Source organism: Micromonas commoda, chromosome 3 (assembly GCF_000090985.2).
Source record: "Micromonas commoda chromosome 3, complete sequence".
NCBI lineage: Eukaryota > Viridiplantae > Chlorophyta > Mamiellophyceae > Mamiellales > Mamiellaceae > Micromonas > Micromonas commoda.
In genome coordinates, this window is record NC_013040.1 from 1,204,761 (window position 1) to 1,222,496 (window position 17,736).

Here is a 17,736-nt window from a genome sequence, read left to right on the forward strand (position 1 = left end):
CTACACCGGCGAGATGGTCGCCTCCGCCACGACGCGGACGCGCTCCTTCCCCGCGTCGTCCAACCCGTCGGCGCCGCCCAGGCACACCTCGAGCGCCGCGGCCGCGGCTTTCGTCGCGCCCGCCTGGTCCCTGGTCCGCTCCCTCCCGCCCCGCCTCATCCTGCCCAGAGCCTCGTCCCGCGCCTGCTCGAACTTGTAGATCTCGTACTCGTAGTCGAAACCGGTGCTCGCGAGCCTGCGCGCGGCGCTCATCGCCTGGTCCACCGGCAAAAGCCCGTCGCCCTCGTACACCATCCAGGTCAGGAGCAGCAGCGTCCTCGGCTCCTTCTTGCCGGCGTCGCAGAGTTCAGAGAGCGCCTCGCCGTACGCGGTGCCCCCCGCGGCGTCGAGCTTGATCCTGCAGTACTCGTTGTAGGAGAGGGTCTCCACGCCGATGCCGCCCTCGGGGGTGAGGAGCTTGGACACCAGGCTCACCACCGGAATGGCGCCCTGGACCTTCTTCGCCAGCTTGCCCATGGCCTGATCGTGATTTGGGACGGTTGAGGTTGGACGGTCACGGGGGGATCTCGGGGCGGAAAGTCGGCGTCACGGGGTTGGACAGGATCGATCGAAACGTGGATACGTGGGTAGATCTCATCGCGCGGGTGACGGAATCGAGCGCACCTTGAACACGTCGTCCTCGGCGGCGGCCCGCACGACGAGCCTGACCGGACTTGCACCCTTCGCCCGCTCACCCCTAATCGCCCGGGAGGAAGTCGCGAGGCCGACGCGCGCTGTCCTTCCGGAGGAGGACAGGGAGGCCGCCGAGGTGCACGCAGATGTGAGGGTTGCGGATGTAAGCATCGTCGCGGGCATGGTTCGGATCGAGATACGAGGCGTGCCCGGTGGTATGCGCAGGCAGATAAGACGATAAGAAAGCCACAAGCTCTCAGCAGTCCTGGTGTTTTGATAACAACCAACAGTCTACTCGTTTCTCTGAAGATGCCATCGTACAAGTACCGCCGCGGCGTGCCAACGTCCACGTATCCCGCTGAAGTGCATCACGCGTCCAATGAATCGAACAGCCTGTGTCGCTGCGGATCTAACCCGGCTCCGCCTCCCTGGCGGTGCGCCGCCGCCGCCCTCTGAACAATCTGAGGATCCACCGTCGCGACGTCGGTGCCCGCCCCCAGGTGCGCCCACGGATCCTCCACCATGGACCTCTTGACGTAGGCGCTCGGATCATCGTCGCCTCCGTCCCGCCCGCCGCCCCGTCCACCGACGCCCCGGTCGCGCTTGACCCCGCGGTTGCCTCCTCGCCCGCCGCCTCCCGCGCCGCCGCGACCTCCGCCAAAGTGCCCACCCGTCATCGGGGGCGGAGGAGGGTAGCCACCGGGCGGGGGAGGGTAGCCACCGGGCGGGGGCGGGGGCGGCCCAGCGCCGCTACCGCCTCCGATACCCGATGCGAGCTGCTGGGGTGGTGGTGGGGGCGGGGGAAACGGCCCGGGGTGCAGCCCCGGCTGCGGGGGTTGTTGCCCGTGCTGCTGGCTCGCATTAAAGATCCTGTCGTGGACCATCCTCGACGCGGCATTCTCGGGGGGTGCGATCTCCGGCGGAGTCATGTAGGGTAACAGGCGACCGGGGATCGGCTTGCCGTGGATGGCCGTGGGATCTATGTCCACACCCGACGGTCCGAAGCTGCCGTCGACCAAGGGGTTGATGAGCTTTCCGGTCGCCGGCCCTTCCCCGGGCGCAGCTCCTCCCGAACCCCCATCCCCGCCGCTGTGCGCCGCGATCATGGCCTTCAGCCTCGCGACGCGTTCAGCTCTGGACTCGATAGGTTCATCTTCCTCCTCCATGCTTCTCCACGCCTTCGCCGGGCGCCGACACGGACTGAACTCGCGAGATCCTTTCTTTGCGTCTAAAAAACATAAATTTACTGTCGGGTTAAAGCCTATGGCTCGCTCCTATCCCTCCAATACCGCGTCGTCCTCCTCCAAGTCGAGTCGTATGACGGTCGCCCCCTTGCCCCCACTGAGGGGTTTGCCTGCCTGGGTCGGCACGGCGTTGTTGTTCCCCCCCGGTCCGCCGCCCGTCCCCGTTCTACTGGGCGCGCCGCCCTTCTTCCCGATGCCGGCGCCGAGCCGAGTGGGCCTCGAGCTCGACGCCTTAGCCGGCGACGCCCTGTACGCGGTGCTGTCCACGTTCATGGCCGTCCACGTCTCCTGGTCCTTCATCCGCATCGCCGCCACCTCCTCCTGGATGTCCGGCGTTCTGGTGGACCTCCACAGCTGGACGCCCCCCAGGCTGCCGTCCTCCTTCACCTCCTGCGCGACGTGCGTCGCCTCGAGAAACGGCGTCTGGACGAGGTCCCCATCCGACCCGATCGTCGAGGCGGGTATGAGCGTGATGGTCTCGCTCAGTAAGACCCGACCGGTGTCTGCCATCACCTCGCGGACCACGACGTGGTCCCAGGACTTCTGGTCGTCCAGCGCCGGGTGCTCGGAGGCGAGTATGACGATGGGGTAATACCCCTTCGGCTTCTCGTCCTCGCCCTCGTTTGCCACCCGCTCGAACCTGACGACGTCGTGGAGCCCGAACGCCTCCTCGACCCTCTCGCCGACGAAGGAGAGTTCGAGAACCTTGCCGTTGGGGAAGGTAGTGGACGAGCGGAGCTTGACGGTGCCCTGCGGGGTGATCTTGACCTGGTACGCGCGCGGGGGTTTGGCGTGGGTCAGCGCGTTTGGTCGCGGTTTCACGAAAGGTGGACGAGAACAGTGCCCACCGGCGGGGTCTCACCTCTCTGGTACCGCTGAGCTGGATCCTCGGCGTCTCCTGCATGTTCTCGTGAACGTATCGTACGCTGTCGTCCCACTTGCCCACCATCTTCTCGAACACGGGGTACCCGACCGTCGACTCCTCCAACGATGCGAGTGTGAGCCCCCTCATGCGGGGCGTTTTGACACGCCGCGCCCCTAGCACGCCGGACTCACCCCACGACCGCGGCGAGCCCCTCCGAGCTCCCGAGCGATGCGGGGCGAGTGAAACGAGATGAGCGCGAGCGATCGCCATCGCGAATTCTGTGCGATGGTCGAGCGCCAGCGGGATATGGATAGCGCTGAAAGATCTCGCGAACCGTCGCTTCCTGTCGTGATTTTTTGGAGCTCGAGCTCGAAGTTTCTCGCGGGGCGCCCCATAAGGGTCTGGGCCAGAACCCCGCGCGCATCGTCGGGTTCGAAGGGTCGGCGCCGCGATGTCGACCCTCGCCGCCACCAAAGCGGACGGCTTCTACTACCCACCCGACTGGACCCCCGAGGGCGGCAGCGCGAGCCTCGCCCGCAAGTTCAACAAGAATGGCAGCCTCGGCAAGCGCGCGAACAAGCTCCACGAAGGGAAGCTCACCGTGCGCTTCGAGATGCCCTACAACGTGGGGTGCCGGCGGTGCGGCCAGACCATCGCGCGGGGCGTTCGGTTCAACGCGGAGAAGAGGGTCGTGGGCAAGTACCACAGCACGCCCATCTACGCCTTCACCATGCTCACCAGGTGCTGCGCCAACCAGCTCGAGATCCACACCGACCCCAAGGACGCCGAGTACGTCATCGTGAGCGGCGCAGACAGACGGATCGGAGGCGCGGGCGCCGCCACCAGGTACAACGACCACGCCAAGGGTCTCGACGCCGAGGGTACCACGGAGATCGAGCTGCAATCCAGGGAGGAACGCGACGCCATGATGGCAGATCCGATGGGACGGCTGGAGCGAACAGTGGGAATGGTCCGAGCCGCGGAGGACGGAGACGGCCCGTCGGCGTCCGGCCGCGCGCCTCCCACGTTCATAGAGCTCAGGGACCAGTCAAAAAACAGGTGGAAGGACGACTACGAGGCCAACAGGACGCTGCGACGGGCGATGAGGGGGCAGCGGAAGGAGATAAAGGCGCTGCGGGAGGAGGGAAAGAGGCTCAACCTGGCCGAGCACATAAAGCTGCTCCCGCGGTCGGAAGAGGACGCGCACGAGGCGAGGGAGGCGTTCAGGCGTCGACGGGGACCGGTATTGCATATCGCGGCGGCCTCGGACGCTCCACGCCGCGGCGCCACGAGGGCTGAGATCGAGGCGTCCTCGATATTTTCTGGTCCGGGCGTCTCGGCGGCGGCGGCCAACAGGTCCTCCTCGGCTCCTAGGCTCACCCAGGGGAAAGGAACGGGGTACGCGCCTGCCGCGGGGGGTGCCGTGCAGATGGGAAAATCGCGGGGGCTGGAGGCGATGCGAACCGTCGCCAAGAGATCGTCAGCGGACTCGAGAGCTGCAAAGCTTGCGAGGCTGAGAAGCGACCGGCGATGATTCCCGTGCGCGGTCAGAGTTAGAAGGGCAGTGTTAGTATAAAATCGCGTTAGTAGGCTATCGTCGGTTCACTCCGCGAGGACGGCGTCGAGCGCCTGCGACCCGACAGGCTCCGCGCCCTGTCCCTTCAACGCGTTCCACAGCAGACCCGCGATGCCCTCGTCCGCCACCAGGTTCACCGCCGCGAGAAACGTCCCATCCGCCGCGAGCAGGTCGCCGCCAAACGCGGCAACCACGGGGCAGCCCTCGAACCCGAACGTCGCGTGCGTGCCCACCTCTTGCTCCATCACGCCGGGCGCGCCGCTTCGCACCAGAAGCTCGGCGGCGTCGGGTCCCACGAGGGACAGGAGCGTGCACTGCTCCGCCAAGTCCTTCACGGCGTCGCCCCCCGCCTTCGCCAGCGCATCCGCCACCGCCGCCGGCGCCGTCACCAGTAAGCCCCCGGCCTGCACGTGCGCGGCGCACCTGCCTCCGTCCAGGTCGAGGGGCGCGCCGCGACCGGGTCCCTTGGCCATGAGCGCGTCGATGTCCTCGCCAGTCGCCCCCGCAGCCTTGAGCGCGTCGACGGCTCCGGGTCCCGCGAGCCTTAAGACCCTCCAACCGCCGCTTCGGTCCACGATGCCCACCTTGGTCCGCAGGATATCGGCCTCGTAGGCGGAGTCGCCGAAGTTTAGGGGAACGCCATCGTCGTCGAACTCCGCGCCGGCCTCCTCCTGGAGACCCTCGAGGTCGCCCAGGATGCTAGTGGGCATGAGCGCATCGAGGTCGAGGCCGAGGGCTTCGAGGTCGATTTCGTTGGACCGGACGGCGACCTTCCTGCGAACGACGGGGAATGGACGACGCGCGGCGGTGGCGCGGCGGACCGCGTGGGGTGCAGTAACCGCGACGCGAGCGACGCGAGCGATCGACATGGTAGCTGCGGCTTTGTGTGGTGCGCTGAGTGGTGAACGACCCAAACCCTGGAAACGAACCTTAGCCAAACCTCGCTGAGTGGGCACCTCAAGTCAAAGCGATCTGCGCGAAGCGACACAACCGCCAGTCCAGCGGAGACGCGCCGGTTTCCGAGATGGTGGCCGAATCCGCACCCGCGCTCGTCGTCGTCGGTGAGTCCGACGGCGGCGGTCTCGCCCTGCTGTCCACGCTCGTGCTCGGCCCTCGCGGGGGATCGGAAGCGGCGAACGGGGCGTCGCCCATCGAGGGTCCCGGTCCGCACGCGCTGCGTCTGGACACCAAGTACTACACCGTGGACGTCGCCGCCACCGTACACACGCTGCCCGACGAAGATGCCACGGGCGACGAGGCATTCGGGGAGCGCCCCGAGGCCGTCGTCGCGGTGTTCGATCCCACGAGGGACGGATCGTTCGCGAAGGTCACGGGGTGGTGCCAAGCCCGGGACGATTCCTGGTCGCCGGAGATCAGGCTGCTGGTGTGCAGGTACCCGACCAAGGGCGCCATGGACGCCGAGTCCGCGTCCAGCGCGGACGCGGCGGACGACTGGGCCGTGGAGAACGGGTACGAGGCCGTGGCGGTCATCGCGTCCGGCGGCGACGACGACGAGGCGCTCGAGTTGCGCGGCGACGAGCAGGGGATGAGGCGGGTGCGCGCGGCGATTGAGGCGCACGCGTGGCTGGGGCTCGCCATGAAGCGGGGCGGGGACCCGACCGCGACGTCGATCGGGGAAGATGAGGCGGCGGAGGAGCGCGAGACGGCTGAGGAGCTCGATGGGTCGCGACCCGAGGAGGAGCCGGGCGCGAGTGGCGACGACCTGGAGAGGATGCTGCGGGAGATGGCGCGGGTGCGGGCGATGGGGGCGACCGCTTCGGACTCGGAGCGACGCGCGATGGCGGCTGACGCGGCGATGCGGATGATGAGCATGTTCGGTGTCGACTCCGACGATGATGGCGAGGACGATGAGGCGACGGCCGGAGCGGCGTGAACGTGTACGAGTCGGTTGTCGAGTTCTAAGAGTAACCTCGTATAACACATGATCTTTGCGCAATATGATATTTTCGTCGTCGACGCCTTCACCCGAGCGCCGCCTGCGCCAAGCCCAAGGCGCCCGCGCCCGCCCCACCCGCCGCCCCGGACACGGAGTAGTGCCCGAGCCTCGCGATCTGCGACGCCGATCCCAGGGGTACCGAGTGCTTGTCCGTCCCGCTGAACGCGGTGGCGAGCGTGAGCTGACACCTCAGCACGTCCGAACCGGTGAGGTCCAGCGCGCAGTTGTCCCCGGCGCACGAGCAATCCGTCTCCGACCCCGCGCACGACTGGTGCCCTTCGCCCACGTGAATGCACAGGTCCCCCCTGGCGCACGATCCGCACCCGAGGTCGTGCCACTGGAGGTACCGCAGCCTCCCCTCGTCGAACCTGGCGACGAGCGTGAGCGAGTTGACCCGGCCGGGCTGAACGCCGCCGACAACCGCGCTGGCGGACGTCACCCTCGCGATCCTCGGCTCCGAGCGGACCTCTCCGGCGTACGCCACCACGGTCATGATGTTCGCGCCGGACACGGACGCGAGAACCTGACCCTCCTCCGCCTCGGACCCGCGGAAGAAGGTCATGGCGTCCAGCTTCGGGCGGAAGGTCATGGACGCCACTCCAGCGGCCGTCAGGTTGGCGCGATCCGCGGATTTGCACGGGTGGAGCGTGCCCCAGTCCTCGAGGGAGCCGCCGGGATAGTACGCCAGGCCGATGGTAAAGCCGTCGCCCGCCGATAGATCGGGCTGAGACGCGCACGGGTCGTAGATGCCCGAGCCGGAGACCCCCTGGAGGCACGCCGCGAGCGCCAGCACGCACGCGATGAGGGTTGCCGCTGCGCTCATGTTTTTTTTAAGTGGAGTTTTAGGGCACGCCCCGAGATCTGACCGCCTGAGGGGGTACGATCGAGAGGTTACGACCGCCGAACGCGACTCGAACGTTCGTCCGTGCGGAGTGTGCGGCGCGGGAGCGAGCGAACCCGAACGATGTTCGCGCCGCAGTGCGCGGGGCTCTGCTTCGGTCCGGGCAACGGTTCAAAATAAGGGTAACTTTCATCCCACTCGTAAGTAGCCGAACGTGAGTGAGCCAAGTTGGAAACCGATTCTACGTCAACCCGAGCTCCTCCCTTAGTCCCTCCACCGTGCATCCCCCGTTTCTCCTACCCGCCCTCTCCAACGCCCCGCGCACCTTCTTCCTCGTCGCGTTCATCACCTCGCCAAACTCCATGTACGTCGCGCCACGATCCAGCCACTCGCGGTCCAGCGCCTGGAACCACGCCGAGTACACCCGCTCAAACGCATCCTTCGCTCCGGCGTGTCCTTTACGCAGCATGTGCGTGAACGCCACCGCCGCCGGGGCGTTGGGCGCGGGCGAGTACTTAGGGTGCGGCTGGTCTTCCTCGGGCGCCACCCTGTTACCGCCGACACCCCTCGTATGGCGCCTGGTGGGTCGGAGCTGGAGCTCGTCGCACAGCGCGTGCGTGACGTTGACGCCCGCGGCGGCGAAGGGGTACTCCCACTCCGACCTCGTGCCGTCCGTCTTGCGCAGCAGTCTGTCGTACACCCCTCGCTCGTGCGTGGCGAGCCATATGAGGTTGTGGAGGGACAAGAGCCCGCCGCTCCTGAAGTCCGTCGCCGGGTCCACGCCCTGCCAACCCATCTCCTTCCATTTGGGATGTTTTAACCCGCCATCCGAAAACTCTGCGGGCCTCGGATCGTTCGGGAACGTGAGATTCCACAGCTCTAGAAGCGATGCGCGGTGCGAATCCTCGAACGAATCGTACGGCACATCGACACGCGCGGCGATCTCGTCCAGACGCCTCCGCTGCGTCGGCGTGAGCCTGGGCGAGGGCCTTTCGCAGAGGCCGAGGGAGGCGAGAAGGCTCAGGATCCAGTGCCACAGGTCGAAGGGCGCGTCCCCGTCCTCGTCGGTTCCCATGGGCGCCGAGCCGTACCCGGCGCTGTCACCGCCGAGTAAGGGCTCGGAGATGTCCTCTGAACCCCTCGATGCCCTGCGCTGCCGAAGCTCGTTCATGCCGTGCCAGGCGCCCCGAGAAGTGAGACAGCCAAGTGAGTGTTACCTTCGCACGAAACTCGGCAGCCTGTTACGCTGTTGCGTCCTTCAAGGTGAGGGAGATCTCCTCGTCCGAGGCAGCAGTCCAGTGCGCACTAGGCGCATCTGGCGGGCGCCATGGCGACGCCGGCCGTGGCGGAGGCGCTTCTCTACGAGGTGTACCTGCACGCCGAACATGAGGAGGCGGGCGAGACACCCGCGCAGGTGAGCCAACCCGCGGCAGATCCCACCGCGCCCCTCAACCCCTCGGGTGGATGACACCTTTCGAAATCCGACGCGACCTCATCGCCCTGTCCACCTCCCCGATCAACGCGCAGGCCGTCGCATCGCTCCTTGGCGACGACAGCGACAATGAAGATGACGAGCTACCGCTCAGCAAACGTGCAGTCAAGCTCGCGGGCAAGGCTGCCGTGGGTCTGTACGGCGCGGTCAGGACGTCGATCAAATCCGCGGTGGCCCGCGTGGGCGGTGGCGACGACTCGATGAGGCCGCTGCTCGCCGCGTCCGCGCGCGGCGCCGAGGTCGCGGTCGCCTCCGGGGGAACCGTGCGGACGTTCAGGGACGAGGACGACTTCGAGAGGCTCCTCGGCGCGTTCGAGGCACCCGCGCCGTCCACGTCCAGGCCGGCCGGGACGCGATCGAATGACGATGACGCCGACGAGCGCCACGCCGACGAGCGCCAGCGTCACCCGGACCGGAGGGTGACGCACGCGTCGTGGGCCGCCGATGGATCCGCGCTCGCGCTCGCGACCCTCGGCGGCGACGTTCACGTCATCACGCGCGTCGGCAGGCTCCTCGTCACCCAGCCGGCCGCTTTGAGGCCGCGCGGCGCGAGGGGATGTCCAGCCGGCGTCGCGCTCGCCGCCGCCGCCGGTGGATCGCACGAGCTCCTCGTGCTCGCCGGCGGGGACGGAAACGGCGGCGCGCTGCACGTCCAGCGCGTGTACGACCCGACCATCGACGATCACATCGCCGCGCAGGCGAGGGAGGAGGGCGGCGGCGGGGGGGGCAGGGTTCGAACGGTTCGCCTCGCAGGCGGGGGCGACGGGACGGGGCCTCGAGTGGCGAGGGCGCAGGGCTGCGCGTGGAACGAGCGTAGACGGATCCTGGCCGTCGCCGGTGACACGCCGTCATCCCGCACGACGACGACGATCATCGACGGGGGCGGCGGCTCCGGGACCCAACCGGCGCAGCAGACCCCGATTGTGTCGTCGTCGTGCGCGGTGGGTCTGTGGAGATACGGCGGCGGCGGGGGAAACGGGGAGATCCCGGTGCCAATCGCGGTGGTCGCCGCGTCGCCGGCACCGGCGCCGGGTCTGTCCGTGGGCGCGGTTCTCGAGTTTTTGACGCGAACTCTGGGTGCGCCGCCGGCTAGGTGTCACGTGTCGATGCGTATCGGCGAAGAGGCGGGCGACGAAGAGGATCTGGATTTGGATCTGGCCGTCGTGGAACCTCACGGGACGCTGCGGGTGTGGCGGCTCCCGTCGGGCGGGTCGAACCTGGAGCCGGTCAAACTGGCGGGGGAGGACGATTGTGTGGGTGATCGTCGCGTTTGCTCGGCGACGTGGTGGTCGAAGGGTCGGCTCGCGTTCGCGCGTCACGACGGCGACGTGGTGGTGGCGTCGGTACCCGATATGTCCAACGCTTTGGGCGAGGAGCCGGAGGCTTTCGACGGGTCTCCCGCGCTGGTGACGTGTCCCAGGGTCACGGACGAGGGCACGAGCGAGCGCGTCGTGGTGCTGGAGACTCCACCGCCCGAGACCGTGGGTGCGCGTCGGTGGCGCCTCGCCACGCTCAACGCGCGCTCGCCCCGGGAGATGCTACGCGCCCACCTGGACGCGGAGGAGTGGGGCGTGGCGACCCAGCTCGCGAGACTGCACGGGCTCGACCCCGATGAGGTTCACAAGGCGAGGTGGCTGGCGTCCCCTCCCGGTAAGGAGGCGCTCAACGACGCGCTGGCTAAGGTGACGGACCGTGCGTGGGCCGCGGCGCAGTGCGCGGCTGCGGTGGCGAGCACGTACGAGCAGCAGAGGTTCGTGTTGGTCTACGGTTTGAAGGAAACGGAGAGACGGTGCGGAAGAAACGCGGAGGACGAGACCGACGTAAAGTGGAACTGGTGGACGAGGCTGAGGCTCACGCTCCTGGCGCAGCTCGACAGGCTCGACACGCTCAACGCCGTGCACCTGGGTAACCACGCGCCGAGGGCGTGGGCTTCGTTCCGGTCGGAGACCATCGGCGACGCGGCGGTTGGGTTTGCGACTGCGGGTAACCCGAGAGCCGCGGAGACGATCCTGCGTCGCCACCCCCGCGCGGGTGGTCCGTCCCTGCTGGACGCGCTCGAAGCCCTCCCGGAGACCATGTCCCCTTCGGAGTACCCCGGCCTGATGCCGTGGGCGCAGCCGTGGTGCGGAACGGACGCGCCGACGTCGACAAGGGGCGCGCGGGTGCCCGACTGGGTGGAAGGGTCGGCGGCGCTCCGGGCCCTCGCGCAGGAGGAGGAGGAGGCGGACGGAGCGAGCGACCCGCGCCTGCGGGACGGAATATCCGCCGCGGCACTCGCCGTGAAGGAGGCGCATCCCTCCGCGGCGTGGCTCGCCGTCGCGACGGAGGAGATGGCCCGGTGCAATATACCGTGGCAGCCGGCGGCTGCGAGAGTGGAGGGTGGCGCCGCCGCGTGGGCCGCCGCTCGCGCCCGGAGGATGGACGACCTCGCGGGAGCCGTCGGACCCGCCGCGGAGCTCCTCGCCGCCGCGTCGTCCGCGCTCGGGGCTCACGACGACGGGAGCAGCTCGCTCGAGGCGCAGGCGAGGGCGGCGGCTGAGCTGGCGGCGGCGGTGTACGAAGCCGACCCGCCGGATCCAACCTCGCCCCTGGTGCACGGCTCTCCATCGCTCTGGTCCGCGCCTTTGGCCGCGTACGTGGACGCGTCCGTCCCCGAGAGGCTCGCGTCGCTGCTCGGGGACGCGCGCACCTCGCCTGAACGGGTCGCCGGCGCCCTGGCCACGAGCGCGGTGGCCGCCGTGTTGGCCAACGAGGGCGGCGGCGCGGCTCTGCTCCACTGGATCGGCGATGTCGCCGCGTCCGGCAGGGTCGACGTCGTGGCGGCCGCGATTGAGGCGTCCTCGCGGCATGGCGATGCGCCGCTCGACGCGTTGGGTGGGTACGATGGACTCGCGAACGCCGCGGCGGCGGCGGTGGAGGCGTGCCCGTCGGGAGACGCCGCGACTGCGGCTTCACTCGGCGCCATGCTCGAGGCTCTCCCTCCGCAGGCTGCGGACCAACCGGGGGCTCGAGCGGCCGTAGCTAACGTGGCCGCGTGCCGCGTGATGGCCGCCAGGGGCATCGTGGCGACGCCCGGTGAGATTGCCGCCGCCGCGAAGGATGCGGTCGCGTCGAGAGACTTTGTCAAGCGCGTCACCGCGCGAGCCGTGCGCGAGGCATCCGGGGCTAAATTTTCTGACGGCGGAAGTTCGTGGTCGCGTAAGCTCTGGTCCGACCTCGCGGCTCTCGCGTCGCCCCACGGCGCTCTCAGTGCGCACCTTTCGCGCGAGGACGCCGCCGCCGAGCTCCTCCGCGCGCAGCTTCGCGTCGGTGGCGGCGCGGAGAGGAGCGTCTCCGCCAGGCGCGCGCTGCAGAACCTCTTCGGCGGCGGCGGCGGTTTGGGCGATTCGGACATTGGCGTGGGCGCGGCCGTGGGGGTGGTGGCGGGATCCGCCGCGGGCGAGCTCGTGTCCGTCGCCGGTACCGTCGCGGGCGCGGTCGCCGGTAGGGCGGTCGGGGCGTTGGGCGCGGCCGTTAAGGATGCCAGAGCCGGGAACATCAAGGGCGCGGTGACGCACGGCGCGGGCAGAGCCCTCGGAGCCCTCGGAGGGCTGGTGGGCGGCCTCGGCGCCGCCGCGGCCGAGCTCGGGGGTCATGCCGCGGGCCACCTGGCGGGCAGCTCCGCGGACTGGCTGCCGCCCGCGCTCCCCGCGCGCGTCGCCGAGGGTGTCGTCGCGGAGGTTGCGAGCGAACATCTGTTCTCGGCGTCTTCGCCCGACGACGCCGGCATCGCCCGCGCCGAGGCTGTGCTCAACTGCGTCCCGAACAGGGGGCGACGAAACGAGGAAGACGAGACGGATGACGGCGTGTGCGCCCTCAGGGACGTCGTCACCGCGGTCAGGCAGCTCGTCACGTTCGGGGTTGACCTCGCGCCCGTGAACGTGCGTCAGACGGCAAACCGATTCGACATCGTCGAGCGGTGCCTGTCGGAGCGCGAGGACGCGTACCTGCGCGAGGGCGAGCTCCAGGAGCTCGCCGCGAGGCTCGGCCTTCGGGGCACGCGCGCGACGCACGAGGTGTCCGCCGCGTGCGCCCGCGCGGCGATGCGAGGCGGCGACTGCGCGTTTGCGACGGCGATTGCTCTTCGACTCGCGGCTGCCTCGTTCTCGCCTTCCTGGGACGTCGCCGCCGCCGTCGCCGAGGCTGCGGACGCGACGGACGCGACGGGCGGCGACGGGACGTGGAGACCGCCCGGAATAGACGCGCGCGCCGGGCTCCTGTCCTTCGCGCTGGCGCGCTGTTCCCCCGAGCGCATGCCGGACCTCCTGGCGTCCTGGCAGCATCTCGAGGCGGCTCGGCTCGTGGCCAACGCCGGCGTGGAACCCCCCAGGTTCGCGGACGGCGCGGGCGGGCCCCTGGACGAGGCGGCGCGCGCGGCCCTCGTCCGCGCGGCGCCCACGCTGACGCAGGCACACGCGGCGCGTCCCCGGCCGAGGCTCCGCGCGCTCGCCGCGGGGCCCCTCCCGTCGCTGCTCGCCGCCGCGACATCCGGCGGCGAGGACGACCGCGCGGGGGACGTGCGACGGGCTTCGGCCACCGCACTGGCGTACAGTCTGTGCCTGCAGGACGTCGCGGCGTCCGATGAGATCCTCGCGCCCCTCGCGGTGAACGCGGCGGTCGCATCCGCGCACGACGCCCCGCCGGAGGAGCCCCTCGACGATATGCGGGTTCCCTCGTGGGCCGGACCCGTGCTCGGGTTCCTTGTCGGGCTCGATTCGCCCGATTCCGTCGGTAAGTGCGTCGACGCGCTGTCCGTGGCGAAGGGCGTGGACATCAAGGCTGTGCTCGCGCTCGGCGCCAGGGCTCACGACATGCGCGCGGGTCGGGGAGGCGACGCCGCCGCGGAGCGGGAGGGTTCCCGCCGGTGCAAGTCAAAACTTCGCGCTCTCGCCGACGCGGACTGGCTCGCGAGGCGGCTCGGCGCGACCCTCGTGGACCCCGGCCGCTTCGTCGCGGACGAGAGCGGCTACCGCGCGCGATCCATCGTCGCGCTCGCGGCGCTCACCCCGACCACCGAGCTCCCCGCGACCGCCATCCGACTCCGAGCGTTTGAACTGGCCGAGTTGTACGGCGCGGACCGGGTGGCGGTGGCCGTCGCACACGCGGGTGGTCTGCTCGCGTCCGGCGCCGTCGCCGACCTCGAAGCCGCGTCGTCCGAGCTGGTCGACGGGGCGTTCGCCGAAGCCCCGGATCGGGCCATCGCGGGGTTAAAGTCCGACGTGTGGCCGGCGCTGCCGACGGACGATGGCGGCGACGAGTTTGCCGCGTATTTCAACCTCCTGAGAGCGACGCACGCGTCCGCGAAGGAGAACGTCGAGGGTCACTCGGTCGCCGCCGCGCGGGCCTCGGCGGCGGCCAACGCGGCGCGCGCTCTCTGCGACGCCGCCCCGTCGCTGTCCCTCGCGGCGCTGATCGGTCCGGACGGCGGCGCCCCCGCGGGTGGACGCGTCGAGGCGACCCGCGCCGCCGCCGCCGCCGTCGCGATTGAAGCGCACTCGTCCGGGTCACCCTCCATCCGGTTCCCCTCCGACGCCGTCGCCGCCCTCGCGGGGGCGGTGGCGACCCTGCCCGATCCCGCGCCGGGTTTCGATTCGGACGCCGTCTGGCTCTCCGCGGTTTGCGCGGTGCTGTCGCTTTCGGTTCCCGGCTCGGCTCGAGCGCAGCCGCACGAAAGGTGGACCGCGGCGGAGACGGCGCTTCCGACGTTACCCCCGGACGACATCGCCGAGGTGGTGCGGTGGTGCGCGCTCGGCGGCGGTCACCCGCTGGGCTGGACGAACGCGCAGGGCGGCGGAGGCGGCGGTTTTGCCTCGGAGGCTTCGCTCCCGCTGAGGATCAGGGCGCTCGCCGCGGGCGTCGAGGCGCTCGAACGCGCCGAGGTATCCCACGCCGAACTCACGGCGTTCAGGAGGTCTCTCGCGCGTCTACACGTCGTGGCTGCCGTGCGCGATGCCATGCCCTCGCTCGTCCCTGATTCGCTTCGCATGCTGGACGATGACGCGTTTATCCTGGAAGCTGTCGCCGAGCGATGGGTCGCGGCGGGTGAACCTTTGCGTCACGTCGCCGGGCTCGTCGCCGCCGGGAGGAAGCACACCGGCCACGAGGGCGGCGACGCGGACCACGTGGACGCGTGTGCAAAGGCGCTGAACGCCGCGAAACGAGCGTTAACGACGGCGTTCGACCCTGGGCAGGGTTCGGCCGAACAGCAGAGGACGGCGGTGAATGCGCTTCGCGCCGTCGTCACCCGCAGCCTTCGCGACGATTCCCGTACGGGCGATTCTCCGGCGCTCAAATCGTTGCTCGGGAGCGAGTACCCGTCCACACTGGAGAAAGCCCGGTCCTCCGCGTTCGTGGAGCTCCAGGCTTTCGCCGACGAGTCGTCCGGCGCGCCCAGAGGCGCGCGAGGCGCCGCGCTGGAGCTCCTCGGCGAGGTTGCCGGCGGCGACGACTCGTCGGCGTGGCCCGGTTGGCGACCACCCGGGGAGGACGAAGAGGAGGACGCCTCGATGGATACCGGCGTGGGCGGCGGCGGCACCGGCGGCGCGGTCACGGCCGGTGGATCCTCGTCGGCGGCGCGTCTGTTGGCCATGCGCACCGCCGCCGCCGTCGCGATTCTCGCCGCCGGCGTGGAGATTAGCGAATCCGCCGTGGCTGACGCCGACGCCGCGGGGGCGTGCTTCCGGGCGCTTCTGAACGCCACCCCGGATGACCGGATGGCGGCGGCGTCCCCGACGCTCTCGCAGGTGCTCCTACTGTGGGAAAAATCCGCGAGATGGGCGACGCCGTCGTCCGCCGCGCCGAGACCCATGCACGCCCAGTGGCACGACCTGATCCACCGCGGGTTAACAGCGGGAGCAGCCGACGCGGCGCTCGACGCCATCGCCGCGGCGGCGATTGATTTTGAGGACGTTCACGCCGTGTCGGATGAGGAGGAGGAGGAGGAGGACGGGTGGGGCGAATGGGGCGACGAGGGCAAGAGCGAGGCCAAGAGCGAGGCCAAGACGGGACAGTCGGAGAAACGGTCCGGGAGCAAGACTGGCGCGGTTGTTTCCGAGACGGAGGCTCGATCCCTCGTAGTCGCCGCCGCCGCCGCGGGTCCCGTCGCCGCCGCTAAGGTTGCGCTCGCGCTTCCCTACCCTTCCCTTCGACCCGACGCCCTCGCCGCGCTAGGGAATGTGGCAAACGCGGACCTGGACGATGACCTCACCGCGCTCATTCTCCGCGCCGAGATCATCCCCTCGCTTCTGTCCCCCAACTTTGCCCCCAACTTTGCGCTGTACGCCACGGTTTGCGAAGCGGTGCGACGCGGAGCCGAGGCGGCGACTGTCAAGACCCCTTACGCGGTTGCGTCCCTCGCGGCCGCCCGGTGCCACGCGGCGGCTGGGACGTTGGCCATGTCCGCCGCGGGTCTGCACCCGGCGCTCGTGACGAACGACGCGGGCGTGGCGGTGCTGGAGAGGTACCTGCGCGCGCACAGCAAGAGAATGGGGGAGGACGGCGGCGGCGGCGGCGGGAGCGAGGCGGCGCGCGCCAACCGTCGCGCGGTCCGCGGCAAGTGCGCGGACGGGCTCAAGGCGCTCTTGGCTGATCTGAGATGATACAAGCCGTGACATGCATTTATGTACACCGGCGATAGACACTACTAGGCGAGTTGAAACTAGGTTATGTACACTCGCGTCGACACCCGTCCCGCACCCAAACCTCATCATTTCCAGCGGCCGTGCATCGGCGCCGAAGGTGTCCAACCTCCCACCCGGATCGTTTTAACCTTGCGGTGCATCCACAGGGATATCAAGAAGATAGCGATGAAGATTGTCGGCATCATGATGTTGAGCAGCAGCGTCATCGCATCCACGGGATAGCGGATCCCCTCGGTCAGGCATCCCTCGACGATTTCGTACTCGCCAGCTGCGGTTTTGGTAAAGCTTTTCTCCGTGAGCCAGACGGATCCCGAGCCGCCCTTCTTGCTGTCGCAGTACCTGGGAAACAGACCGATGGCGGCGGCTGACAACATGAAATAGAACAAGATGTAACCCACAAAGTACAGGAAGTAACCGAAGATGATGATCCACTTGAAGTAGGAGTACCACTTCTTGAAGAACTTTTCATCCTCCCTTGCGTCCGAAGCGCACATGGAGACGTACGAGCCGAGAGCGATGGTGAGCGACAGGGACATGATGGTGGTTGCCCACATGCCACGCTCGAGGATGGTGCCCGAAGGCGAAAATATGTTGTGCTTTCCCTTCGGCGCGGATGGGAACGCCTTCGCCACCTCCCCCGGGAGTTCCACCTGGAGCTTGTAGTACCTCACGTCGATCTCCGCGAGGGCGCCGTACTCGAAGGCTGCCAAGAATGAGATGGAGAAACCGAGCGTGAAGGTGGTGAGCATGAGAAGGTTATTCAGCAACCCCTCCACATCCTCGAACGAGGTCTTGACCTTGGTCTCCACCTTCTTCACCACCTGAGGCCCCGTGGGAGGCGTATGGCCCCGGTTGGCACCCGCTTGAGCAGCGGGAGCTGGTGCCGCGGGAGCCGCGGGAGTAGGTCCCGACATTTTGTTGTGAAATGTGTTGACCCCCCTGAAATCTTCGTCAGCCAGATGTCGCGACGAGGAGAGCGGAGTTTTGCGGTTATATCACCTCGCCGCACCCTGGATTCGCAAATGTAAGGCGGCAAAGGTTGAACACCTCAGCCGATGCCAGTCGGGTCTTCGTCGGCGCTTCACTTAGTGCCCAGTGCCCTGGCCGACTTTCCGGACCACGGCCGATAATCCTTACCCCTTGTACGAAGGTAAATGTCGCGAAACGATGACTGACTGTGCAATGTTCCTTTTTCTGTCGTCTGCTCGCCGAGACCGCCAGATTAACAACGGACAGGCCGAGCGAGCTGCCGAGGAAAAACGGGCACCACGAGGGTAAGAGGGGTCATAGGCCTGACAGCGGGTGATAGACCGGGTCAGTCGCCAGGGGCGGACCGCGCGTCTCCTAGAATGACCATGACATCAGCGACGGAGACGCGCTAGGCACCCGGACCCGTATCAAGGCAGGTGG

The 17,736-nt window shown here is 68.7% G+C and overlaps 10 protein-coding genes across 10 annotated transcripts; 3 read left to right on the forward strand and 7 right to left on the reverse strand.

Moving 5' to 3' along the window:
- Nucleotides 1-516, reverse strand: MICPUN_99623 (predicted protein; the record flags this gene model as incomplete). The annotated part of the gene is made up of 1 exon (XM_002501018.1): nucleotides 1-516. The coding sequence occupies one exon, from the start codon at nucleotides 514-516 to the stop codon at nucleotides 1-3; it is 516 nt and encodes a 171-aa protein (XP_002501064.1).
- A 524-nt stretch (nucleotides 517-1,040) lies between these two features.
- Nucleotides 1,041-1,838, reverse strand: MICPUN_57204 (predicted protein; the record flags this gene model as incomplete). The annotated part of the gene is made up of 1 exon (XM_002501019.1): nucleotides 1,041-1,838. One exon carries the CDS (start codon nucleotides 1,836-1,838, stop codon nucleotides 1,041-1,043), a length of 798 nt encoding a protein of 265 aa, XP_002501065.1.
- A 58-nt stretch (nucleotides 1,839-1,896) lies between these two features.
- On the reverse strand, nucleotides 1,897-3,053 carry MICPUN_105322 (predicted protein). Its single transcript, XM_002501020.1, has 2 exons — nucleotides 2,779-3,053; nucleotides 1,897-2,684 (listed from the first exon to the last, which is right to left on the reverse strand). The coding sequence occupies exons 1-2, from the start codon at nucleotides 3,049-3,051 to the stop codon at nucleotides 1,947-1,949; spliced, it is 1,011 nt and encodes a 336-aa protein (XP_002501066.1). The 5' UTR covers nucleotides 3,052-3,053; the 3' UTR covers nucleotides 1,897-1,946.
- Nucleotides 3,054-3,232: 179 nt separating this feature from the next.
- Nucleotides 3,233-3,985, forward strand: MICPUN_70962 (predicted protein; the record flags this gene model as incomplete). The annotated part of the gene is made up of 1 exon (XM_002500598.1): nucleotides 3,233-3,985. A coding segment is annotated over one exon (753 nt), but the record flags the coding sequence as incomplete, so codon positions are not given.
- Nucleotides 3,986-4,336: 351 nt separating this feature from the next.
- MICPUN_57207 (predicted protein) lies at nucleotides 4,337-5,226 on the reverse strand (the record flags this gene model as incomplete). The annotated part of the gene is made up of 1 exon (XM_002501021.1): nucleotides 4,337-5,226. One exon carries the CDS (start codon nucleotides 5,224-5,226, stop codon nucleotides 4,384-4,386), a length of 843 nt encoding a protein of 280 aa, XP_002501067.1. The 3' UTR covers nucleotides 4,337-4,383.
- Nucleotides 5,227-5,381: 155 nt separating this feature from the next.
- On the forward strand, nucleotides 5,382-6,251 carry MICPUN_57208 (predicted protein; the record flags this gene model as incomplete). Its single annotated transcript, XM_002500599.1, has 1 exon — nucleotides 5,382-6,251. The coding sequence occupies one exon, from the start codon at nucleotides 5,382-5,384 to the stop codon at nucleotides 6,249-6,251; it is 870 nt and encodes a 289-aa protein (XP_002500645.1).
- Nucleotides 6,252-6,269: 18 nt separating this feature from the next.
- Nucleotides 6,270-7,137, reverse strand: MICPUN_57209 (predicted protein; the record flags this gene model as incomplete). Its single annotated transcript, XM_002501022.1, has 1 exon — nucleotides 6,270-7,137. The coding sequence occupies one exon, from the start codon at nucleotides 7,135-7,137 to the stop codon at nucleotides 6,340-6,342; it is 798 nt and encodes a 265-aa protein (XP_002501068.1). The 3' UTR covers nucleotides 6,270-6,339.
- Nucleotides 7,138-7,465: 328 nt separating this feature from the next.
- MICPUN_70691 (predicted protein) lies at nucleotides 7,466-8,137 on the reverse strand (the record flags this gene model as incomplete). The annotated part of the gene is made up of 2 exons (XM_002501023.1): nucleotides 7,466-7,611; nucleotides 7,711-8,137. Coding segments are annotated over 2 exons (573 nt in total), but the record flags the coding sequence as incomplete, so codon positions are not given.
- Nucleotides 8,138-8,482: 345 nt separating this feature from the next.
- On the forward strand, nucleotides 8,483-16,284 carry MICPUN_99628 (predicted protein; the record flags this gene model as incomplete). The annotated part of the gene is made up of 2 exons (XM_002500600.1): nucleotides 8,483-8,569; nucleotides 8,683-16,284. 2 exons carry the CDS (start codon nucleotides 8,483-8,485, stop codon nucleotides 16,282-16,284), a joined length of 7,689 nt encoding a protein of 2,562 aa, XP_002500646.1.
- On the reverse strand, nucleotides 16,258-17,459 carry MICPUN_107964 (predicted protein). The gene has a single exon (XM_002501024.1). It carries the CDS (start codon nucleotides 17,238-17,240, stop codon nucleotides 16,392-16,394), a length of 849 nt encoding a protein of 282 aa, XP_002501070.1. The 5' UTR covers nucleotides 17,241-17,459; the 3' UTR covers nucleotides 16,258-16,391.
- Between the last annotated feature and the right edge of the window lie 277 nt (nucleotides 17,460-17,736).